Raw genomic sequence first — 21,589 nt, 5'->3', positions numbered from 1 at the left:
AATAGAACAAAAAAATTCACTGGGGTGGAACTACTGTCTCAGAACTGTCTAAAAACTCACTAGTTGCCAAGTTCTTTTAATACAAACTGATCAAAACATTTCCAACCAGAATTCAAGTTATAGGTAGTTTGAACCCCAAAGCACAAAATGGCTCAGCATTTATATGAAATGTCTATTTTTTAATATCTAGACTGCTTAGGTCTCAAAAAAAAAAGTCAGTATCCAGCTGTTAGCACCAACAAGACCACCCAGTCCAATAAATAGAAAACTGTTAACGAACGGAAATGAGCACTTAAAATGAAGGAATCAAAGGCATAAAATACAGATTTGAATTCAAAGAGGCAGGCATAAATGTTAAGCCAGTTATAAGAGCTGAAAAAGCTATCATCTGCCAGCATTAGTGTCTCAGTTTAGTGATAAGAGAAAATGTATCTGTTAAAACTAAGAATCATACAAGCAAGGATCCAAAAATACCTCCACAGCCCCTTTAATACTCTAAAAATATTATGGAGAGAGAGAGAGAGAGATAGAGAGAAAAAAAAAAAAAAGAAATGCATAAATTTCCCCCAAATCATTAAACTGAAGTTAAAGCCTGATGTACATGCCACATGAGAGGTAAGTTTCTAAAGCTCATACCTCAAAAATCGCATACTGTATAATATGGAGCCTTTGTGATGTTTTGCATCAAGTCAATCTGTAAGACAGTAGTTACAATATTAGTGAAGACAGTGGGTTAAAACATTTGTTGTTCAAACATGAAGCAAATATCACTCATGGGTTAGGTGCTTTTAGTTGTACTATGGCCCTCTAGGGTTCATATGCTGAAGCAAAAACTGAGATGGAAAGCCGCTCTATGCCTTAGAAGACAGAGAAGCTTAAGGTGGATACCAAAAACTTTTTAGTTACATAAGAGAATTTAAATGTTAACTATAACATACAAATCACATGCAAATCTCGTTACCGCTCATTTCGTCAACTATTCTCAACATACAGAAAAAGTAATAAATCTGAGAGGTCATTCATTTTGAATGACGCACATCCTCAGACCTCACATCAACAATCCAGCATGTGCTAGGGGATAGTATCTCCTGGCTACATGTGGTCTTATCCAGTTCTTGTAAGCACTAAAAAGCAACCAAAGGGAGGGGGGAAAAAGCACCACTCTCAAAGTATGAAGTCAGGGAATTCCCTATCATGAAGCATTTCCCAAAAGCACCCCAAAATGACTTGATGCAAACACCACACCTAGTGGTGCCACTGGAATAAGCATCATATTGCTTCAAGTTGTTTTTAAGTAGGCTTATGGAAGGATTTTGCTCTCACAGTGAGATCTAATTTGTAATGGATATCAACCAGGAAATGAGATTTGCACTTAAGCCAATGAGGTGGGAATGCATTTATTCCCTAAAGCAATGGTGCGCAAAGATAGTGTCACTGTCATAAAGTAGCTGTAGAATATGCTGGGAGTTCATTGTTAGTGAAAGTTAATACACTTGAAAATGATTTATCTTTTACAAATAAATTCAAGGTTATCCCTATGATGCCTGTTACTCACCTGGATTCAGACATGCTTTCATGAGGGATACAAGACAAGGTGAAACTATGCTCTAAAATATGTCGATGGCTACAAAATTCATTTGGGAGGCTCACGACTTCATTCTTTGAAACTCTTCCCACAAGATAAAATAATTCAAGCTTAGTAAAAACAGAACTGAACCAGCATGCCAAAATTCTGAGTTGACTTAAGTTTGGCAACACTGAAATATTAACAGTTAATAGAATTTCTTATATTATCTATAACACCAAATCTTAATTATCTATTAATGAATTCTTTGTTACTCATTTTTAATCACCAAACTCTCAACTAAATAGCCACTGAAGACTCAAAATATAAAAATATATTTATTTTTGTAAAATTATAAATAATTTCACTTTGCCCAATATAGGTCTGGCCTTTCCCCTCAACCTCTAGAAGGTAATCTCTAAAGTCTTGGAATGTCGTGCCTAGTAAAAGTGTCCTTGTTCACCTGGAGGCTTTGGGACACACGAGAAAGTATAACAATGTGACTTATGAGGGTGAGGGGGCTTTGAGTCACATGGATCACTCAACCTCCAGAAGGTCTGGAAACTAAGTTTCTGCATGTGGGCAACTGATTATGTATGGAGTCCAAATAAAAAACTCTAGACACCAATGCTGGCGTGAGCTTCCACGGTTGGTAATACTCTGCATACTATCTGTCACACATCAACACCAAGAAAGTAATACTGTGCTCACAACTCCACAAGGAAAGGACAATTGGAAGGTCCACATTCGTAACTTTCCTGGACTGATGTATATAGGCCTTTACCAGTAGCTGATTTTAATCTGAATCTTTCACCTGTAATAAACTGTAACCATGAGTATAACAGCTTTCAGCGAGTTCAGTAGTCCTTCTGGTGACTTAACCAACCTAAGAGTAGCCTTTGGGACCCATGAACTTGGAAATGGTATCAGAAGTAAGAGTGGTCTTATGGACATTGCTCCTTCTCATTCTGCATCTGTATTTAAAATCACTGAATATACTGTAACCCAAAATCCTAGATTGTGAATTTTGTTTTTTAATACCATCTTAAGAAAACATAGTAAAGATTTGACTTCAGCATAATTTCCCTTCCAAGGCATCTCAAACACCCTCTATTGACAGACCTCTAACCAAATTAACCAGAAGGGACAAAGCAACTCTAAAAGGGCACCACATCAGATTTTATCCTTTGCTTCATGGGCACAATTGTCCTCAGTGTAAAGACTGATCAACAGAGCACCCCCAGGTAGTTCCCAGACTACAACTAGGTCTTCAACACTGCCCATGTTTCCCTAATCAGGGTTCTCTCCTTCCCCAAACAGTTTTCAAGCTTCCTGCACCTTCCTCCTTTCCCCAGAGCTCTTCCAATACACAACCTTGCAGATTCCTGCTTCATGCAAAATACAAGCCATTCTACAGCACTCTCAATAGTAAGGGCTAACAGTTTTGAGCTCCTACCACATCTGGTAGGCAACTTAGATCAGCAGTTTGCATGTATCTAGTATTTCATTTAATCTTTAACATAATCTTATTACCATTGTTATGATTAACTCATTACTAACGATAGTAAGTTCCCCTCTTACAGATGAGGTAACTAAGGTTCCATAACTGACCGAAAGTTGCACATCTGGTAAAAGACAGAGCAAGACCTCAAACTCTGTACAAACTTTCAAGTTCTTCAGCACTCCATCAGTGCTTGCCAACTTCCTTCCAGTAAATCCACAAATTCACCCATATCTTCACACACAGCCTTTCTTCCCATCACCCTCACATAATGAACAAGTAAACATCCTATCTACAGTAACCTTCTGGATCCACACATTCCCCCTATTTTCTGAGGTATGCTGTGGACTCCCACTTTCCTACTGCTCATCATATCACCAACACATGAGCATCCTCAAGTCTTTCTTTTAACAACAACAAAAATCAAAATCTTGGGGCATCTGGCTAGCTCCCTCAGTAGAGCATGCAACTCTAGATCTTAGGGATGTTAAACTCTAGATCTTGTGGGATGTTCAAATCCCACATCGGGGCGGGGAGCCTACATTAAAAAAAAAAAAATCTTAATTTCCTTTCTCCTTCTAATTGTCTGGACTCTTCACAGCTAAAACTCTTGAGAAAAATTTATCATCCTTATCTTCACTCACTTTTCAATTCACTGTAACCTGGGTTCCCCCCTGAGCACTCCAATGAAACTGTTCCTACCAAAGTAGGAGCTGCCACCTGTGGCCTATTTGTCTCTAAAATGCCATAATCTCTTTTCAGATCATCTTGCTCAACATCCCCTGATGACTTACTTTGGACAATTGTCTATTCACACTCTTTCTCAATACCACTCTCAAGTTTTTTTACGCAACTTTAATTCCACTGACTTTCTACTTTCTCCTAGTCCAAGTACTTTCTTCCTCCTTCACTTCCTTCTTTCACCTTAGATTTCATGGTCTATCATTTCACTTATTATTGTTTTTATTTCTGCTGTGTTGGTTGTGATCTCTCTTCTTTCATTCTTGATTTTATTTATTTGGGTCCTTTCCTTTTTCTTTTTGATCAAACTGGCTAGTGGTTCATCAATTTTGTTAATTCTTTCAAAGAACCAGCTTCTGGTTTCATTAATCTGTTCTGGTTTTTTTGGTTTTAATAGCATTAATTTCTGCTCTAATCTTTATTATCTCCTGTCTTCTGCTGGTTTTGAGTTTTATTTGCTGTTCTTTTTCCAGCTCCTTAAGGCGTAAGGTTAGGTTGTATATCTGAGATCTTTCTTCCTTCTTTAGGAAGGTCTGGATTGCTATATACTTTCCTCTTATGACCACCTTTGCTGTGTCCCAGAGGTTTTGGGTTGTGGCGTTACCATTTTCATTGACTTCTATATACTTTTTAATTTCCTCTTTCACTTCTTGGTTGGTCCATTCATTCTTTAGTAGGATGTTCTTCAGTCTCCAAGTATTGGTTACCTTTCCAAATTTTTTCTTGTGATTTCAAGTTTCATAGTGCTGTGGTCTGAAAATATGCACGGTATGATCTCGATCTTTTTGTACTTACTTAGGGCTGATTTGTGTCCCAGTATATGGTCTATTCTGGAGAACGTTCCAAGGGCACTGGACAAACATGGTCTATCATTTCAACAACACTCTTGCCAGTCACCTTAACCTCCCTTAATATTTTCCTCACACCGATCTGTTAAAACCCCAACCCTGAATAACCCAATTATCAATTACCCATCATCCCTAAGTCATCAGCACACTCCCAGGTCCTCTGATGTTCATCTCCCATTCTCTATGTGCACTTTCCAGACCTCCCCATTCCCTTTGGATTCCAAATTGCTCTCCTAAACCTCCTACACACACACACGCGCGCGCCCGCGTGCACACTTTACTTCACCAAGAAAAAAAAGATACCATAACACATCGACACCCAATTCTAGGCCTTGATTAGGATCCATCTACTTCCACCTTCTCGTAACTTTGCAAATACCCTTTATCCTGTGGAATCTACCTTTCCCACTGAACAATGGAATCTTCTCTCTACACATGTAAAGTTTTCTAATGTCTCTCACTTAAAAATACAAAAATATGTTTAACAAATAATACAAAACAAACAGAAAAGCTCCATCCATCCCACCTGACACCACCAAACAATCTGCCTTCACTTTCTGCAAACTAAGAGTTGTCTCTATTTCCCGCCCTGTTTCTTCACCTCTACTGGCACCTCAACCCACAATGATTCAATTTCTGCCCCATCACTTTTGGCCAAACCAACTATGACTTCCAGGATGCTAAACCCAAGATAGCTCAGGCTTTATCTTACTCCTCAGAGGCTTTCACAGGGCTGCTAAGTGGAGTTAAGCAGGTTGTGGCCCCCAGAAAGGTGTCTTGCAGAGAAGAGGTGGGCTGAATGAAAACTTCTTTTTAAAATTCCTACAATAACCCTGGGCACTCAGATCCCGAGAATTCAAAGTAACCAGATTCTTCTCTTCCTTTGGCTTATGGGACATTATACTCTCTATTTCTTCCTACCTGGTTCTACTTTCTTAGGAACCTCTGAGGGCTTGTTCAGCCTTCTCTACCAAGCCACTAAATCTTAAGGTTTCTCAAAGCCTGACCTTAGGCCCTCTATTCATCTCACTTTGTGTTCTCTTACTCAATCCATACCGATGGCAATATTTACCAGTGTCTGACAAGAACTCTTAAATCTAGGCCTCCATCACTGATGTCCACACTGAGATCTAGATCTATGTACCCAACTGTTTAAAATTTTTTTTAATGTTTATTTATTTTTGACAGAGAGAGAGAGACAGAGCATGAACAGGGGAGGGGCAGAGAGAGAGGGAGACAGAGAATCCGAAGCAGGCTCCAGGCTCTGAGCCGTCAGCACAGAACCGGACATGGGGCTCGAGCTCACAGACCTCGAGATCATGACCTGAGCCGAAGTCGGATGCTCAAGTGACTGAGCCATCCAGGCGCCCCATGTACCCAACTGTTTAAAAAACAATCTCGGGGCACCTAGGTGGCTCAGTCGGTTAAGCATCTGACTTAGGCTCAGGTTGTGATCTTGTGGTTTGTGAGTTCATGCCTCGCATCAGGCTCACTGTTGTCAGCAGACAGCCTGCTTCATATCCTCTGTCTCTGTCTGTCTCTCTCCCCCTCCCTTGCTTGAGCTATCAAAAAATAAAATAAACATTTTAAAAAATATATTAAAAAAAAAACAATCTCAATGTTCTAATGCCTCAAATGCAACTGTCTCCTTTCCTCCTGGAATCCCCATTTTAATAAATGGTACCATCATCTAACAACTATTTTCTAATAAATGGCACTATTTGATCAGCCAGACAGTATGTCTCCCACTTCCAATGCTCATCTCCATCCCACCTCCACATTCCAACATTATTGTTATAAAACACAAATCTGATATCTTCTCACTGCCCTTATCCTATGTACCTTACTTCCCTTTTTAGCTATATCTCTACCAACCACCCCTTTTATACTCCATGTCCATCCATCCTGATCTTTCACACCCAGAGGAAAAAAAAATCACCTTGCTCAGCCAGTCTGCCTGGAACAGCTTTGTGCTCACCCCTTGGTGACCCTAGCCAATTTATCTTTATCCTCCAAGCTTCAGCTTTACTTTGAAAAGTTTCTGACTCCCCTAAGTCTGGCTAATAGTCCCTGCTATATAAGTGCTACCAGGGAACCTAATAATTCCTTTTGAGAAGTGTATTTAAATGTATTCTGCCAGAGTCTGAAAATACCAGAAGGGCAGGGGACTGTCCGTGTTGCTTATCATATATTCCCACTGCCTAGATGGCATATAAATTACCTGTTGACTAAACGATTGCTTACTGTCATAACTACGGCCTTTCTCTCAACCGTGGAATACAGTTCCCTAACCTAAACCAACACTAACTTTTCTTCAACCCATACTTCCTCTCCAGAGCATTCTATTAAAATCAGTCTTTTCTTGATCATTTAGTACAAGAGCATTAACTAAGAGCTAATGACTCTAAAAGGCAAACTAAGATGGTTCCAACCCTATAAGAATTTATATAATCTAGAAACAAAAGAACTGTAAAGTCAGTAGAAGTTCCAATTAGGAGTATAAAATGCTCTGTGATTTCAGAAACAATCCCAATATTCAACTCCTTCTTCAAACTCTCAAAGTGTGCACCACATTAGTTTGCACTTTAGTTATATACTAGCTTCAATTTGCTCGCTTGTTTGAGATGTGAGCAGAGGGTACTATCTTATACCACACACTTTCATAGGGAAAAGAGAAAAATATAGTGGTTGCGGCACAGGAGTACAGACTAGATGAATACCTTGGTTCAAACTCCATTACAATTATTTAAATTAAGTAAAAATTTATATCTTAAGTTAAACTTCCATAACTAAAACCTGATCTATGCATATGATCTTAAGAGAAACTTATAAACACAAAAAGCCACCAAAAATAGATTCGGGCTTGCTTCAGCCATATATGTAAATGAATTCTGAATTTTTTTACCTACTTAATATGCACTTTTAACACCTTATTTATTTTTGTCACATCAAAGGACACTATCAAGAGAGTGAAAAGACAATTCACAAAATTAGCAAAATTGTTTGCAATCATGTATCTCATCAAAGTCTAATATCCAAAATACATAAAAAATTCTTGGGCTGGTTCGGTGGCTCAGTTGGTTGAGCATCCAACTTCAGATCAGGTCACGATATCACAGTTCGTGGGTTTGAGCCCTGTGTTGGGCTCTGTGCTGACAGCTCAAAGCCTGAAGCCTGCTTCAGATTCTGTGTCTCCCTCTCTCTCTCTGCCTTTCCCTGCTCGTGGTCTCTCTCTTAAGAATAAACATTAAAAAATATATACTATAACAAAATATATAAAAAATTCTTATAACTAAACAAAAACATAAACAATCCAATTTTTAAATGGGCTAAAATTTTGAGTAACTGCATTTTTCCAAAGATAAAGATAGCCAAAAAGCACATGAAAAATTGCTCAACATCATTAGTGATTAAGAAAATGTAAGTCAAAACCACAATTAAGAAATCACACCCACTAGGCTAACCATAATTTAAAAAAATAAATAAGTCGTGTTGCAAACATACTGAAAAAATGGAACCCTCATACATAAATGATGGGAATGTAAAATGGTAAAAACCACTTTAGAAAACAATTTGGCAATTCATCAAGAAGTTAAACAAAAAATTACCTTTTGACCCAACAAATCCACTCTTAGACATATACCCTAAGAGCTGAAAACAGATTTTCTCACAAAAACTTGTACATGAATGTTCACCACAACACTATTCACAATAACCTAAAGGAAGGTGGAAACCCAAAAGGATGAATGGATTTAAAAAACATGGTATAGGGGTGTCTGGGTGGCTCAGCGGTTAAGCGCCCCTCTCCCAGTAGCGCTCTGCCTCTCTTTCAAAAATAAACATTAAAAAAAAAAAAACCAACCCACAGTATATGCAGACAGTGGAAGATTATAAATTCCACATAAGATTCCATAAAAAGGGAGTGCCTGGGTGGCTCAGAGGGTTAAGCATCCGACTCTTGATTTCAGCTCAGGTCACGATCTCACGGGTCACAGGACTGAGGCCTTCATCCAGCTCCATGCTGACCTGCTTGGGATTCTCTACCTCCCTCTCTCTCTGCCCTTTCCCTGCTCACTCTCTCTCAAAATAAATAAACTTACAAAAAAAGAAAAGATTCCATAAAAAGGAATGAAGTACTGACACCTACCACAACACTGATGAACCCTGAAACATTATGCTAAGAGGCCAGAACAAAAGGCTACATATTGTATGATTACATTTATATAAAATATCCAGACTAGGCAAATCCACAAAGTAGATGTGTGGTTGCGAGGAGCTAAGAGGAGGGCAGAATGGGAAGTGACTGCTTAAAGGGTACCGGGGTTCTGTTTGGGGTGATGAAAAGTTCTGGAACTAGACAGTAGTGATCGTTGCACAGTATCATGAATGTACAGTTGGCTCTTGAACAACACGGGTTTGAACTGCACCAGTCCACTTACACTTACATGTGGATTTTTTTTCAATACATACAGTACAGTACTATAAATGCCTTCCATATGATCTTAATATTTTCTTTTCCCTAGCTTATTTTATTGTAAGAATACAGTAATACACAAAACACACAAGATATGTGTTAATTGACTATGTTATTATGAGGCTTTCAGTCAACAGCTGCCTATTAGTAGTTAAGTTTCAGGGAAGTTATATGCAGATTTTCGTGTGTGTGTGTGTGTGTGTGTAGGGGTGTTAGGTCAACTGTACTCAGCACACTGGACTGTAAAATGGTAAATTTTATGTCCATTTTACCACAATTTTTTTTTAAATTTATGACATTCTTGGGGTACCTGGCTGGCTCAGTCACTGAACCATGCAACTCTTGATCTTAGGGTTGTGAATTTGAGCACCACGTTGTGTGTAGAGATGACTTAAGAATAATAATAATAATTTTAAAATCTTTAAAAAAAAATATATGGCATTCCTGAAAAGATAAAATTAAAAGAAGAAACAGACCAGAGGTTAGTTAGCAAGGACAGAAAGCAGGCCTGACAAGGGCACAAGGAAATGTTGCAGGATGATGGAACGATTCTATAGCTTAACTATGGTGGACACGTTTATGATATTACATGTATTTATCAAAACTCAAAGAACTATTCAGCTTGTAAATTGTACCTCAATAAATCTTTTTTTTTTTTTTTTTTTTTTTTTTTTTTTGAAACAAAGAAAGTACACAAGCAGGGGATGGGGCAGAGGGAGAGAGAAAATCTTATGCAGGCTCCATACTCAGCGCAGAGCCTAATGTGGGGCTCAATATCACGACCCTATGATCATGACTTGAGCTGAAATCAAGACTCGGACGTTCAACCGACTGAGCCACCCAGGCACCTCAATAAATCTGACTTTATTTTTTTATTTAAAAAAATTTTTTTTAATGTGTTATTCTATTTTTGAGAGGGAGAGAGAGAGAGCACAAGTGGAAGGAGGGACAGAGAAAGAGGGAGACACAGAATCCAAAGCAGTCTCCAGGCTCTGTCAGCATAGAGCCCAACACAGGGCTCCAACCCACGAACAGTGAGACCAGGACCTGAGCCAAAGTCGGATGCTTAACCAACTGAGCCACCCAGGTGCCCCAAATCTGACTTTATTTTAACATTGATTTATTATTATTTTTTGTTGTTGTTTGAGAGAGAGCGAGTGCACAAGTGGGGGAAGGGCACGGAAGAGAAAGAGATAAATCCCAAGCAGGACCCACGCTGTCAGCCCAGAGCCAGATGTGAGGCTCCAACCCATGACCCATGAGATCAAGACCTGAGCCGAAAACCAAGAATCAGATGCTTAACCGACTGAGCCACCCAATCACCCCAATAAATCTGACTTTAAAGGCAACAGTTCTTTACAGTGAAGATACAAAAGATAAGGAAAAGACTGTTGATTTATTCTTAATACTTTAGTATTTCAGGTCTTATATTGCTTACCCATATTTAGCCAATCTAAATGGAAAAGCAAAATATGGCACCAGCTTTAAGTCACTGTGCTTTCCAAAGAAACCAAAGACTGTTAGTGTCTGAATTAATTAATCAGGTCTAAGAACAGGAACTTAGAGCTCAGAAAGGATTAACCTAGCCAAGGTACAGAAAGAAACAACAGCATTTATATCAGTAAAAGACATGTTACCTACATTAGTTAAAAAAAAAAAAAGTTTCTAAATTTCTAACAAAATAGCAATTTCATTCTTTATCAATGCCTGAGAAATACCTGAGATAGTCCCTATAGCACTCTAGTTTTTTAAGAATGAAATGCACAAGGAAGGAAGGAAGGAAGGAAGGAAGGAAGGAAGGAAGGAAGGAAATGCCCCATAAATTCTTAATATTTTAGTGTCTACCCATTTTGATACCATTCAGAATTGTGGCTAAATTCTTATTAACTGACCACTGAGAAAGCAGGAAAAAATTAAAGAGTCAAACCATTAAGGCTGATAAAATCAGAAAATCATCGGCTGAGACAAAAACATGAGAAATCCACTGCTAATTTAAGTATTCTAAGGTTCTTTACCTCATCTGGCATAAATTCATACCTAACCAGGTATTAAAGAATAGTGGCAGTTATAAAATCCGGTATGCTTTTAACCTCCAACACAAATGTGAATTTAGGGTTCAGTATTTGACAGAAATAACTTTGTTTATGCTAAATAACAGCTCACCTAAAGGCTCATGAATCTAACGCACCAAGGTAATTTAACTCACTTTCTCTTGGCCTTTATTTTTAACCAACGCTGGCTGACTGCCTTAAAAAGAAACCCTGCCTCAGCTCCCATTTGTATCGCTTATCTTCCCCTTTTGTCAGCAAGTCCTGGAAGTACTTTAGAAACATCCCATTCAGCCTGGGAAATTGCCAACACTGAAAGGAAATCTCTCACTCCATGACCTCCCTAGCAGAGGAAGGACAAAAAAACTGAAAGTCTACAAAGAAACATGTCCACCTCTTCACCCACACCCCCAGGGCTCTCCAGTTAAATGCCAAACATATAGCCCATTAAGACAGAGAAGGTTAGAGAAGAATCACTAAGTGTTAAATACTATAGAAATCCTAAAAGGAAGAGTCTGAAAACCAGAATGGGACTCTACAATCAAGAAAAAGGCAGTGTTTTATTAATATAAAAATGTGTGCGACCATCTTTAAAAAGTCCTGAAAATAGGCAAATACTGACTATAGAGTTATTCAGATAAAATTCCTCTAGCTAAAAGATTCAAGCACATCCCACCAAGGGATTGACATGCTTGTGAGATTCTCCAACAACTACATATTTAAAATTTTCCCTTTAAAGATAATTCTAAAAAGCACTGTGGTGTCTTTTAAAAATAAATGTACTGTGTAAAAGATAAACATCATTACCACCTTTTTTTTTTTTTTTTTACAGGTGACACTGGTCAAGAAAAATTATGTGGTTGCCAAAAATTACTTGTAACACATTAAGAAAATGTTATGCAATTTAGACATAGTTAAGAAAACTATTACCAAGTTAGGCAATACTGCCTAATGGTATGATACACCCTACAATTCTTGGGCACAGTCAAGGTTTTAGAGTATCAGAAGAGCAATATTCCATGTACCCCTTAGTAAGTAACATATCTTAAATATGATGGTAAATATGGAAAAGGGACTTACTGAGTTTCATATTCCACACCCATGATTCGTATCAAAGAGGAAGTTATTAACAGAAATACTTTTAGAGCATTCTCAAATTATACACATGACCCCTGCCCCAACCCTCTTAAAAAGTAAATGTACATTAAAAAAAAAAAAAAAAACCTTAGAAGAGAATTTAAAACACCTTGGTTCTATGTCTAGCTTTACCAACATTATACGAAGACAAGTAGATTTTTTTAGTAGGGCTCCATGCCCAGTGTGGGGGCTTGAACCCATGCCCCTGAGATGAGGAGTAGGAAGCTCTACAGACTGGGCCAGTCAGGCACCCCAATACAAGTAGCAAATTTTAAATGGACTCTGATTCCTCTCAACATCTCCAATCACACCTACAAGACCGATCTCCTGAGATATCCTGGGGTGCAACAGTAAAGAAACATACTACGTGTAATCAGGGGTAAATATGTACGATAAACTCTCTACTTAAGTACTGGGACTTCTGCTTTAGAGGCGATCTTGAAATAACTACTTCCTATCCTTGAATATAAATAAAAAGATTCGATAGACAAATCTCAAAAAATATAGTCCCCTAAATCAAGTAGCTGGGAAATAAAGATACTTTTCAGAATAATCACACTATTCTTCTAACTATAGGAAAACTTATTAAAGGAAGACAGTTGTGGTAGTTACGGAAACATAGTAGAAGCAGCAATCAAGTGCTAGGAAACAATGCTCCCACTGTGCTCAGTAGTAGCAAGAAATATATTGAGGTATTTAAAAGTATTTAGCCTTGGGGCACCTGATGGCTCAGCTGGTGGAATGTGCCACTTGATCTCTGGGTTGTGGGTTTGAGCCCCACACAGGGTGTAGAGATTACTCAAAAAAATATAAGATCTTAAAAAAGAAAACTATTTAGTCTTAAGTTTAAGAAAACTATGAAACAGTTCAAAATGATCACTTAAGCGACTTTTTCTCATTAGATTTTACACTAGACACACATTAATCGGTTTAAGTGTTTTTAAAATAAGAAACTTTCATAATTCCCTTTTACAACAAAGGAGAAAAATCAATGTTTCTAAATATGAAGTTCTGTAGAAGATGCATTTACTCATTTTAAGTAAATTTATCGCACCATAATTTAAAATAGTAAAAACTCAGGATAGCATAATAATGTATATGTCTCACAATGATATAAAATTTATTCCTATCTTTGTTTAGAAGATACATGTGGTTTATTTATTTTTTTAATGTACTCCAAACTGTTACACTGGCAGAATATATCCTTGCCATGATTCCACAATCCATCCTCCCTACCCCCTTTAAAACATTAACCAGGGCGCCTGGGTGGCTCACTTGGTAAGCTTCTGACTTTGGCTCAGGTCATTATGTCATTATCTCACAGTTAGTGGGTTCAAGCTTCGCATTGGCTCTGTGCTGACAGCTCAGAGCCTGGAGCCTGTTTCAGATGCCGTCTGTCTGTCTCTCTCTCTCTCTCTGCCCCTCCCCTGCTCGTACTATGTCTCTTTCTCTCTCAAAAAATAATAAAAAAAAGTTTTCAATAAATAAATAAATAAAGCATTAATACCTGCAGTGCCTGGATGGCTCAGTCAGTTAAGCATCTCTTGATTTCGGCTCAGGTCACGATCTCACATTTTCATGAGTTCAATCCCTGCTTGGGATTCTCCCTCTTTCTCTGTTATCCCCGACCCCGCCCACCGCTCACCCAAAATAAATAAAAAAACGTAAAAAAAAAAATTAATACTAGATGGTGGGAGAAAGGGAGAACAACGCAGCATTCAACTGGTGTTCTTAAAGAATTAGTTCTTCAAATTCCAGCTGTATAATAAAAGTTAGGCAAGGTACAAACTACCTTTTAATCTACCTTTCTCTATTTAATTCCACTGGCACCTGCCCTCTAATTTATGCAAATAGTTACAAAGAGGAGATTTTTTCCCCTGGCTCATAATTTTAACAGGTATCAAGTTCTTAAAGTGTGAATAGTAAGACACAGAGAAAAAACAGACAATTATGCAGATTCATAGTCAAATTCCTCATTAGCCAACTTGACATAGGCTTAGATTATGGCAGCATACTAAAAAATGCAGCAAGAGAACCACTATTATACTGAAGAGCAATTAACTGCATAACAACCAATTTAACAGATGTCAGTTATATATCACAATATTTCATATAAATAATATCAAACATCATATATGCCACACCTAATAGAAATTTAACAATGACATGTGCTCCCATTCATACATCCCATTCCCACATAAATAGAAAATAAATCCCATATTTATTTTATGAAATAAAGTTTTATTTCATAAAATACTCCTTATGAAATTCTTAGAATGACTACACACATGCATACAAAGTACTAGAAGAGAAAACTGAACTAGTGCGTGTGTCCAAGTGTGTAGTAAATCCTGAAACTTTCTGAGGAAGAGGTAAAAAAGGAGGATCTTTAAAATTCCAGATTTGAATCAGACATGGCAACATAAACAGCATTTGTGTAGCACTTCAAAAATTTTGAAAGTAATTTTCCAAACTTTAACCTTCACAACCCTACATCTTAGGGAAGGCAAGAATTACCTCTTCAGGGCAACAGCTGGGTAGTGTCAGTACAAAGGACTTTTGTCTACCCATTTTTAGTCCACTGTTATTTTCATGACACCAGCCTCTCATAAGAGAAATATTTGTGAAGGATCAATACTAAAAATGCACATATTCTTAAAAATAAATACACCTGAGAGAGGAACATAAAACACCCTAGTTCTATTTCTAACTTCTCCAATGCAATTACACTAAGACAGTAACCAGATTTTTAAATGAACTCAAAGTGGGGAAAACAGCACTACTGGTGTAATTTTTATATCCTAATAAGAACAGTAAAAACGGAATACTAGTATTACAGTAACTCCACAAGACAGGCCACTTAAACAAAAGCTTCCTGGGACACCTGGGTGGCTCAGTAGGTTAAAGCCTCCTGACTCTTGATTTCAGCTCAGGTCATGATCTCACAGTTCATGAGTTCAAGCCCCACGCAGAGCCTGCTTGAACCCACAAACTGTGAGATCATGACCTGAGCCAAAGTCGGATGCTCAACCCACTGAGCCACCCAGGCGCCCCAATACAAAGTGTATCTTACGGTAGATTCCTTTTTTCTTTTTTTTTTTTTTTTAAAGTAAACTCTACCCTTAACGTGTGGCACAAACTCAACCCTGAGATCAAGAGGCTCATGCTCTACCGATTGAGGCAGCTGGATGCCCAGGTAGGGTCCTTTAAACCTTACTGAAGAAGAAACACTGGATCTCAAGTTTCATAATCCTGTTGTTGGGAAACCTGCTACATTTTCATTTTTCTTCATGTGTACCCAAAGAATAGGACAGGCGGGGCGCCTGGGTGGCGCAGTCGGTTAAGCGTCCGACTTCAGCCAGGTCACGATCTCACGGTCTGTGAGTTCGAGCCCCGCGTCGGGCTCTGGGCTGATGGCTCGGAGCCTGGAGCCTGTTTCCGATTCTGTGTCTCCCTCTCTCTCTGTCCCTCCCCCGTTCATGCTCTGTCTCTCTCTGTCCCAAAAATAAAATAAACGTTGAAAAAAAAAAATTTTTTTAAAGAATAGGACAGGCAAGAAAAGCAATCTTTTGAGGACAGAAAACCCAGGATGTTTTCAACTGAATATATGTATTAATTTAACTGCACCAAATGTGATACTGGTTATCCTCTTTGGGATTTTTTAATCAGAATCTAACCTAATCAGAGTCCCATTCTATAGAGGAGAAAATTTTGACATCTTTCCTAAAATTAATAGGTTTTTCCGTCTGAATTCTGGCAAATCTCAGAAAGCCAGCATAGAATCTTGTCATTAGGGCAATGAATGTGAATGTCCAATGCTAGAATCAAAACAAAGAGTCTGAAAATAAAGCATTACACTTCAGACGAGGAATTCCAGCGGTCGTATTATCAGGAATATAAACTAGGGAAACCTTCAACAGGCTGAACACCAAGAGTTGTTCATGGGTTGCTTCAAAGAACTAAATATGCCAAGATCGCATTTAAAATTTGTTCAAACACACACACACACACACACATAAACACACCCATCTTTTCAAATCAGGATTAGGGACAACTGGGTGGCTCAGTCAGTTAAGTATCCGACTCTTGATGTGGGTTCAGATCATGATCTCAAGGTTTCCCAAATCGAGCTTGGGCTCCAAGCTGGTCATTGAGCCCACTGGATTCTCTCTCCCTCTCCATTTGCCCCTCCCCCACAGGCACACATGGTCTCTCACTCTCAATAAATAAATAAATAGAAGATTAAAACGCTAAAGAGAATGTAGTAAAAACAAATTTTCAATGAACAAAGTCAAATAAAAAGGAAAAATTAAATTCAAAGAGCTTCAGTAAAAAAAAAAAAAAAAAGGTGCCAATGCTGTTATACATGGAGGAAAAAATGAATATTTGTCAGTATATATATTAGTGGAGGCTTCTCCCTATTCAACAGGAAAGGTATTAAGTATTTTGGATGCTACCAAAAATAAAGATCTAATAAATACTAAGTTAAACAACATTTTTTAATTAAAAAAAAATTTTTTTAAGTTTATTTTGAGAGAGAGTGAGAAAGCACGTGCTTGCACAGGGGAGGGGCAGAAAAGGAGAGAGAGAATGCCAAGCAGGTTCTGCACTGTCAGCACAGAGCCCAACAGAGGGCCTCGAACCCACAAACTTCGAGATTACGACCTAAGCCGCAATCAAGAGTTGGACACTTACCAGAGCCACCCAGGTGCCCCAAAAGAATATTTGTTGAAAACTTGCAGACAAATACATGAGTACATAATTATCGCAGGCCACTGCAGAGCCATTAACAATTTTCTTGTGAACCATAAGAGCACTCCTGAGGTTCCTTAAGATGCTAAAATAACGTATAAGGGAAAAATGTAGTGGGGGGGGGGGGGGGGGGGCGCTGAGTGGCTCCATCAGTTAAGCTCCATCTGACCAGTCAAACTGTGCTGACCGACAGCACAGAGCCTGCTTGATATTCTCTCTTTCCCTCTCTCTGCCCCTCCCCTGCTTGCGTTCCCAAACGCTCTCTCCCTCTCTCAAAATAAACATTTAAAAAAATGTGTTTAAAGTAGTGCTTCTTGTAAACAAAAAATAACATAACTGAGGTAGTTCCATACCAAAAAAGAAAAAAAATAATTAATTCTGACACCAGAAACCTCTCTGAAGAAACGTCTTTTAAATGAACACAAAAAGCCTTTAAGAGGTTTTTAAATAATAAACATGAGATCCTAAACATACTATGTAATATGAATAGCAAATTAAGCTCCAAAAAAATGATTTCCAGCAAGAATACAATTCCCTTCTTTGAAAGGGTGTGAAAATTAATATGAAAGAAGTAATTTACCATGTTGGGAAATCTGTTGATTCTGGGGGAAAAAAAAATTTTTTTACGTAAGCTCTATACCAAAGTGGGGGGTCGAACTCAGGACCCCGAGATCAAGAGTCATATGCTCTACTGACTGAGCCAGCCAGGTACCCCTGATTCTGGAAAATTTTGATTTCAGCCATTCCCCAATCAGCAGGCATACAAGGACTCAGGTATTCTACTGGAATGCCAGAAGGCACAACCCAGTGCTTAACTTTTCAGTGATCAGATTGTTTAAATAATGTCCAAATAGATACAATAGATACGGGATAAAATGTCAAGGTGTAAAAGAACTTTTTTTTTAAATATTTTTTAATGTTTATTTTTGAGAGAGAGAGAGAGAGAGACGCACACACACGCGACCACTATGGGGTGGGGGTGGGGGGGCAGAGAAAGAAAGGGAAACACAGAATCTGAAGTCATCAGCACAGAGCCCGACACCGGGCTCGAACCCACAAACCTTGAGCCGAAGTCAGACACTTAGCTGACTGAGCCACCCTGATGGCCCTGTAAAAGAACTTCAAATATGTGAGCAAGGTATTTTTTCAAAATGGATATTCATATTCTTTCTTAAATGAACATATTCTTCCTTCTGTAAAAGATCTGGCCATCTCAGTCTACTAGAACACTCTTTAAACCCGTTCAATCAGCTTAATTTACTGCTGCCTCAGGCTAACCAGGCTGCTATACCAGGAACAGTTCCCTTCAAAATGCCTCTCATAGCTTCTGTGTTGTAAGCTAGAGTTAACTCTAAACACAAAAACAAACTTGCAGAATTTCATTTTCATGTATTTACTTCAGGAAGAACACTCAAATATAGAGTGTATACTTTTTTTTTTTTTTTTAAAATAAGCTCTACACTCAACGTAGGGCTTGAACTCACGATGCTGAAATCAAGAGTTGCATGCTCTACCAACTGAGCCAGCCAGGCGCCTCTAGAGTGTATACTATTAACTGATGCACTAGCAGGTAAGAAGGGACGCAGAGGTCGAACCATTATACAAAACGCATGCACATATGAAGGCTGTTTTTTGGAGGAAGACACACATGAAACTTTCAGATAGTTGTTAAGTGCTATGAAGAAAACCCCAGATGAAATGTCAAGAGAAAGCTGCTTCTTCTCAGTGAGGGGGTGACATTTAGGCTGGGACAACAGAAGGGCATCCAGGTCACCGTACTCTGAGAAGAGCAATCTATGCAGTAGCTACACAGCAAGAACAGTACATGCAAAGGCCCTAAGGCAGAAATGAACTTCAGGAGTGCTTTAGGGCAAGTAAGACACAGAAAGGGGAGAAAAAGACAGGCTCAGCCCTCAAGGACTTAAGAGATCAATCACTGAAGTGATAAGCAGTTAGCTTTCACTGCAGACCTGTTGCAACAGAAGAGGGATCACAGAGGGCAGAGGTAGCCAGGTAGGGGGGTTAAAGGAAGTACAAGGTTTAGACTGGGGAAAAGCATGAAAAAGAAAGCAACAATAGGTATCAAGATGGTAGAGAAAAGTCCATGAACCTGTAGCTGATAGGACTAAACTCAACCAAGAAGAAGAGCTCTCATGTGTCCTAAAATGCCTAAAAAAGTTAACAAGGGAGCCTCCACCTGTTTTTACACAGGATCTTTAGATATCCCAAGAAAATATGTTTATAGCAAAAGAAAAAGGACAGAAAAGAACATGACAAGATTACCAATCCACAGAAACTATAAATTGGTAATAAGTCCTAAGAATATTCAAAGATTTCCTTTCTACAGCAAATTTTAAGGCAAGATCTACCCATACACTCTGCCAGTGTGGTGTTTTTGTTTGTGTGTATGTGTTTTGTTTTGTTTTGTTTTGTTTTGTTTTGTTTTGTTTTGAGGGGCGGGGAGGAGTGTAATCCATCTGAAAAGTCAATGCTTATCTGCATCCTAAGTGGGGTCATGGTTACCCAGGTATACACATTTTGTCAAAATTCACTGAACTTAAGATCTATACATAAGTAAATTTCGTCTAAAAAAAAGTAACACAGTCCAGTATAAAAAAGTATTCAAAAAAAGTACAATCAACTAATACAAGTGGAGGAAAACTAACACTACAAAAATACAAACGTCTCAATAAGAATAGGTTACACTCTACATTAAAAAAATAAAATAAAATGTAATAAGCTTGAGTATTTCACATGGAAATTAAACCAAAAAATGTCTGTAATCTTTACTGTTCCGCCTCTACACAAAAGGGGATGTTTTATTTTGTAGTCCCCAAAATAAAATGGGTTCTGAAAAAACTTTCAAAAGCCAAAGACAGGTAACCAAAATAAGAAGAGACACCAAACAAATGACTACTTGTGTGAATCCATAAAGCGAGGGCCACTGAAAAGAACCCCAGGGATTTATTTTAGGTGATTAGAATAAGAAAGGCAAGTAAGCAAGTGTCTACTATATGCCAGGCAGTGAAGGCAAGAAATCTCAAATCTAAAAGTTGCGAGAATTCAGATAAACCAACAAACAAAAAGCAGAAACAGACCCATAAATACAGGTAACAAATTGATGGTTGCCAAAGGGGAGCAGGGTGGGGGAAATAGGCAAAATGGGTGAAGGAGAGTAGGAGATACAGGTTTGCAGTTCTAGAATGAGTAAGTCACCAGAATAAAAGGAACAGTGTAAGGAATACAGGGGAGAAAAAAAAAGATTGTGAGAATTAACTGTTCACAAAAGACACCACAGACCACACTCCATTTTCTGTGTATGAACATTCCATGTAAGTGTCCTAACCTAAAGTGTGAGTAGATAAAAAGTATCATTGTAGTGATCATACTCAATCAACACCAGAAAACACATGAGGGGCTTTTGCTTATGGAAATTCCCACATACTGGGCTGAATACTTCTGTATGAATTTAAATAATGATTTATAAACAAAATATTCAGGTCCTTAGCAGTCTCTGTAAGGTACTGATTCAAGGCCCACCATACAGCTCCAATATAGCTCTTGAGCTCTCTCATCTGTATCACTCAAAAGTACCCCATCCTTCTCATCAAACTGGAAATAGTTTACCAAGGACCACTTGCTTATTTTACTTTCTTTTTTGAGGCCCCTCCCCAATTACTGTCAAAATAGTACAAATCAATTTCATGGCCCCACTGCCCCCTATTCATCTGTATAGCTTTACATCCTGACTCTCCAGGTTTTAAACCCTATTAATTACACATAAAAATAATTAAATCAAAAATTATATACCATTTCATAACCATATAATACTTCACCATTTCAAAGTCTTTTCTCCCATATTAACCTATAACCTCCTTAAAGATAGTGGCTCTATCAGTCATAAAAATCCCTAAAGGATCAATATTTCCTAAAAGCAAATATTTTCATTGAATTAGAATATTACATATCTCCTGCTACTAACATGCGCTCCAGTTATACTCCCAACTAGAAAGGAACCAAAACAGAAGAGGTAAAAGAGGTTCAATTTAAAGACATAACTGCCAATGTTTCATAAAGCATATGGTTTATTTTATAATGGAAAAAACAAACTCTCCCCACAAATTAAACACCCATACACAGTTATCTGATAAACCTCCATAGCATACTCGAAAATCTGCAGTACAGAATTGGTAATCGTTACATTCTATTAAACTAAAGCTCTATTTTTAGTTATAAAATACGTAACTGCACTTAATTTTTCCTTTATGTATTTCACTATATCATGTACCTATACAGACTCATAAAAAGCTAAACCACGTGGGTTTACAGAACCACCTGGGTGGCTCAGTCAGTTAAGCATCAGACTTCAACTCATGATCTCCTGGTTGATGAGCTCAAGCCCCACACGGGGCTCTGTGCTATCAGCACAGAACCTGCTTTGGATCTTGTTTCCCTCTCTCTCTGACCCTTGCTTGTGCCACCTCTTAATAAATAAACATTAAAAACAACAACAACAAATAGACA

The 21,589-nt window shown here is 38.2% G+C and overlaps 2 protein-coding genes across 8 annotated transcripts in view; both read right to left on the bottom strand.

Annotated features, from left to right (window-relative positions):
• LOC122234543 (basic proline-rich protein-like) overlaps window positions 1-21,589 on the bottom strand; it is a gene marked incomplete at its 3' end in the record, with an annotated part of 342,718 nt that overhangs the window by 289,576 nt on the left and 31,553 nt on the right. The window lies entirely within an intron of this gene.
• The window catches only part of SMG1 (SMG1 nonsense mediated mRNA decay associated PI3K related kinase), a 98,854-nt gene that overhangs the window by 73,540 nt on the left and 3,725 nt on the right, over window positions 1-21,589 (bottom strand). Inside the window, exon 2 of one of the 7 annotated variants that reach the window (XM_042971088.1) lies at window positions 637-694. The exons of the other annotated variants lie outside the window; for them this stretch is intronic. Coding sequence (XP_042827022.1) covers window positions 637-650 — 14 coding nt within the window. The 5' untranslated portion in view covers window positions 651-694. The remainder of the gene's footprint in view (window positions 1-636; window positions 695-21,589) is intronic. 7 annotated transcript variants of the gene reach the window in all.

Source organism: Panthera tigris, chromosome E3 (assembly GCF_018350195.1).
Source record: "Panthera tigris isolate Pti1 chromosome E3, P.tigris_Pti1_mat1.1, whole genome shotgun sequence".
Classification (NCBI taxonomy): Eukaryota; Metazoa; Chordata; class Mammalia; order Carnivora; family Felidae; genus Panthera; species Panthera tigris.
This window is presented reverse-complemented; position numbering and strand designations above follow the sequence as displayed.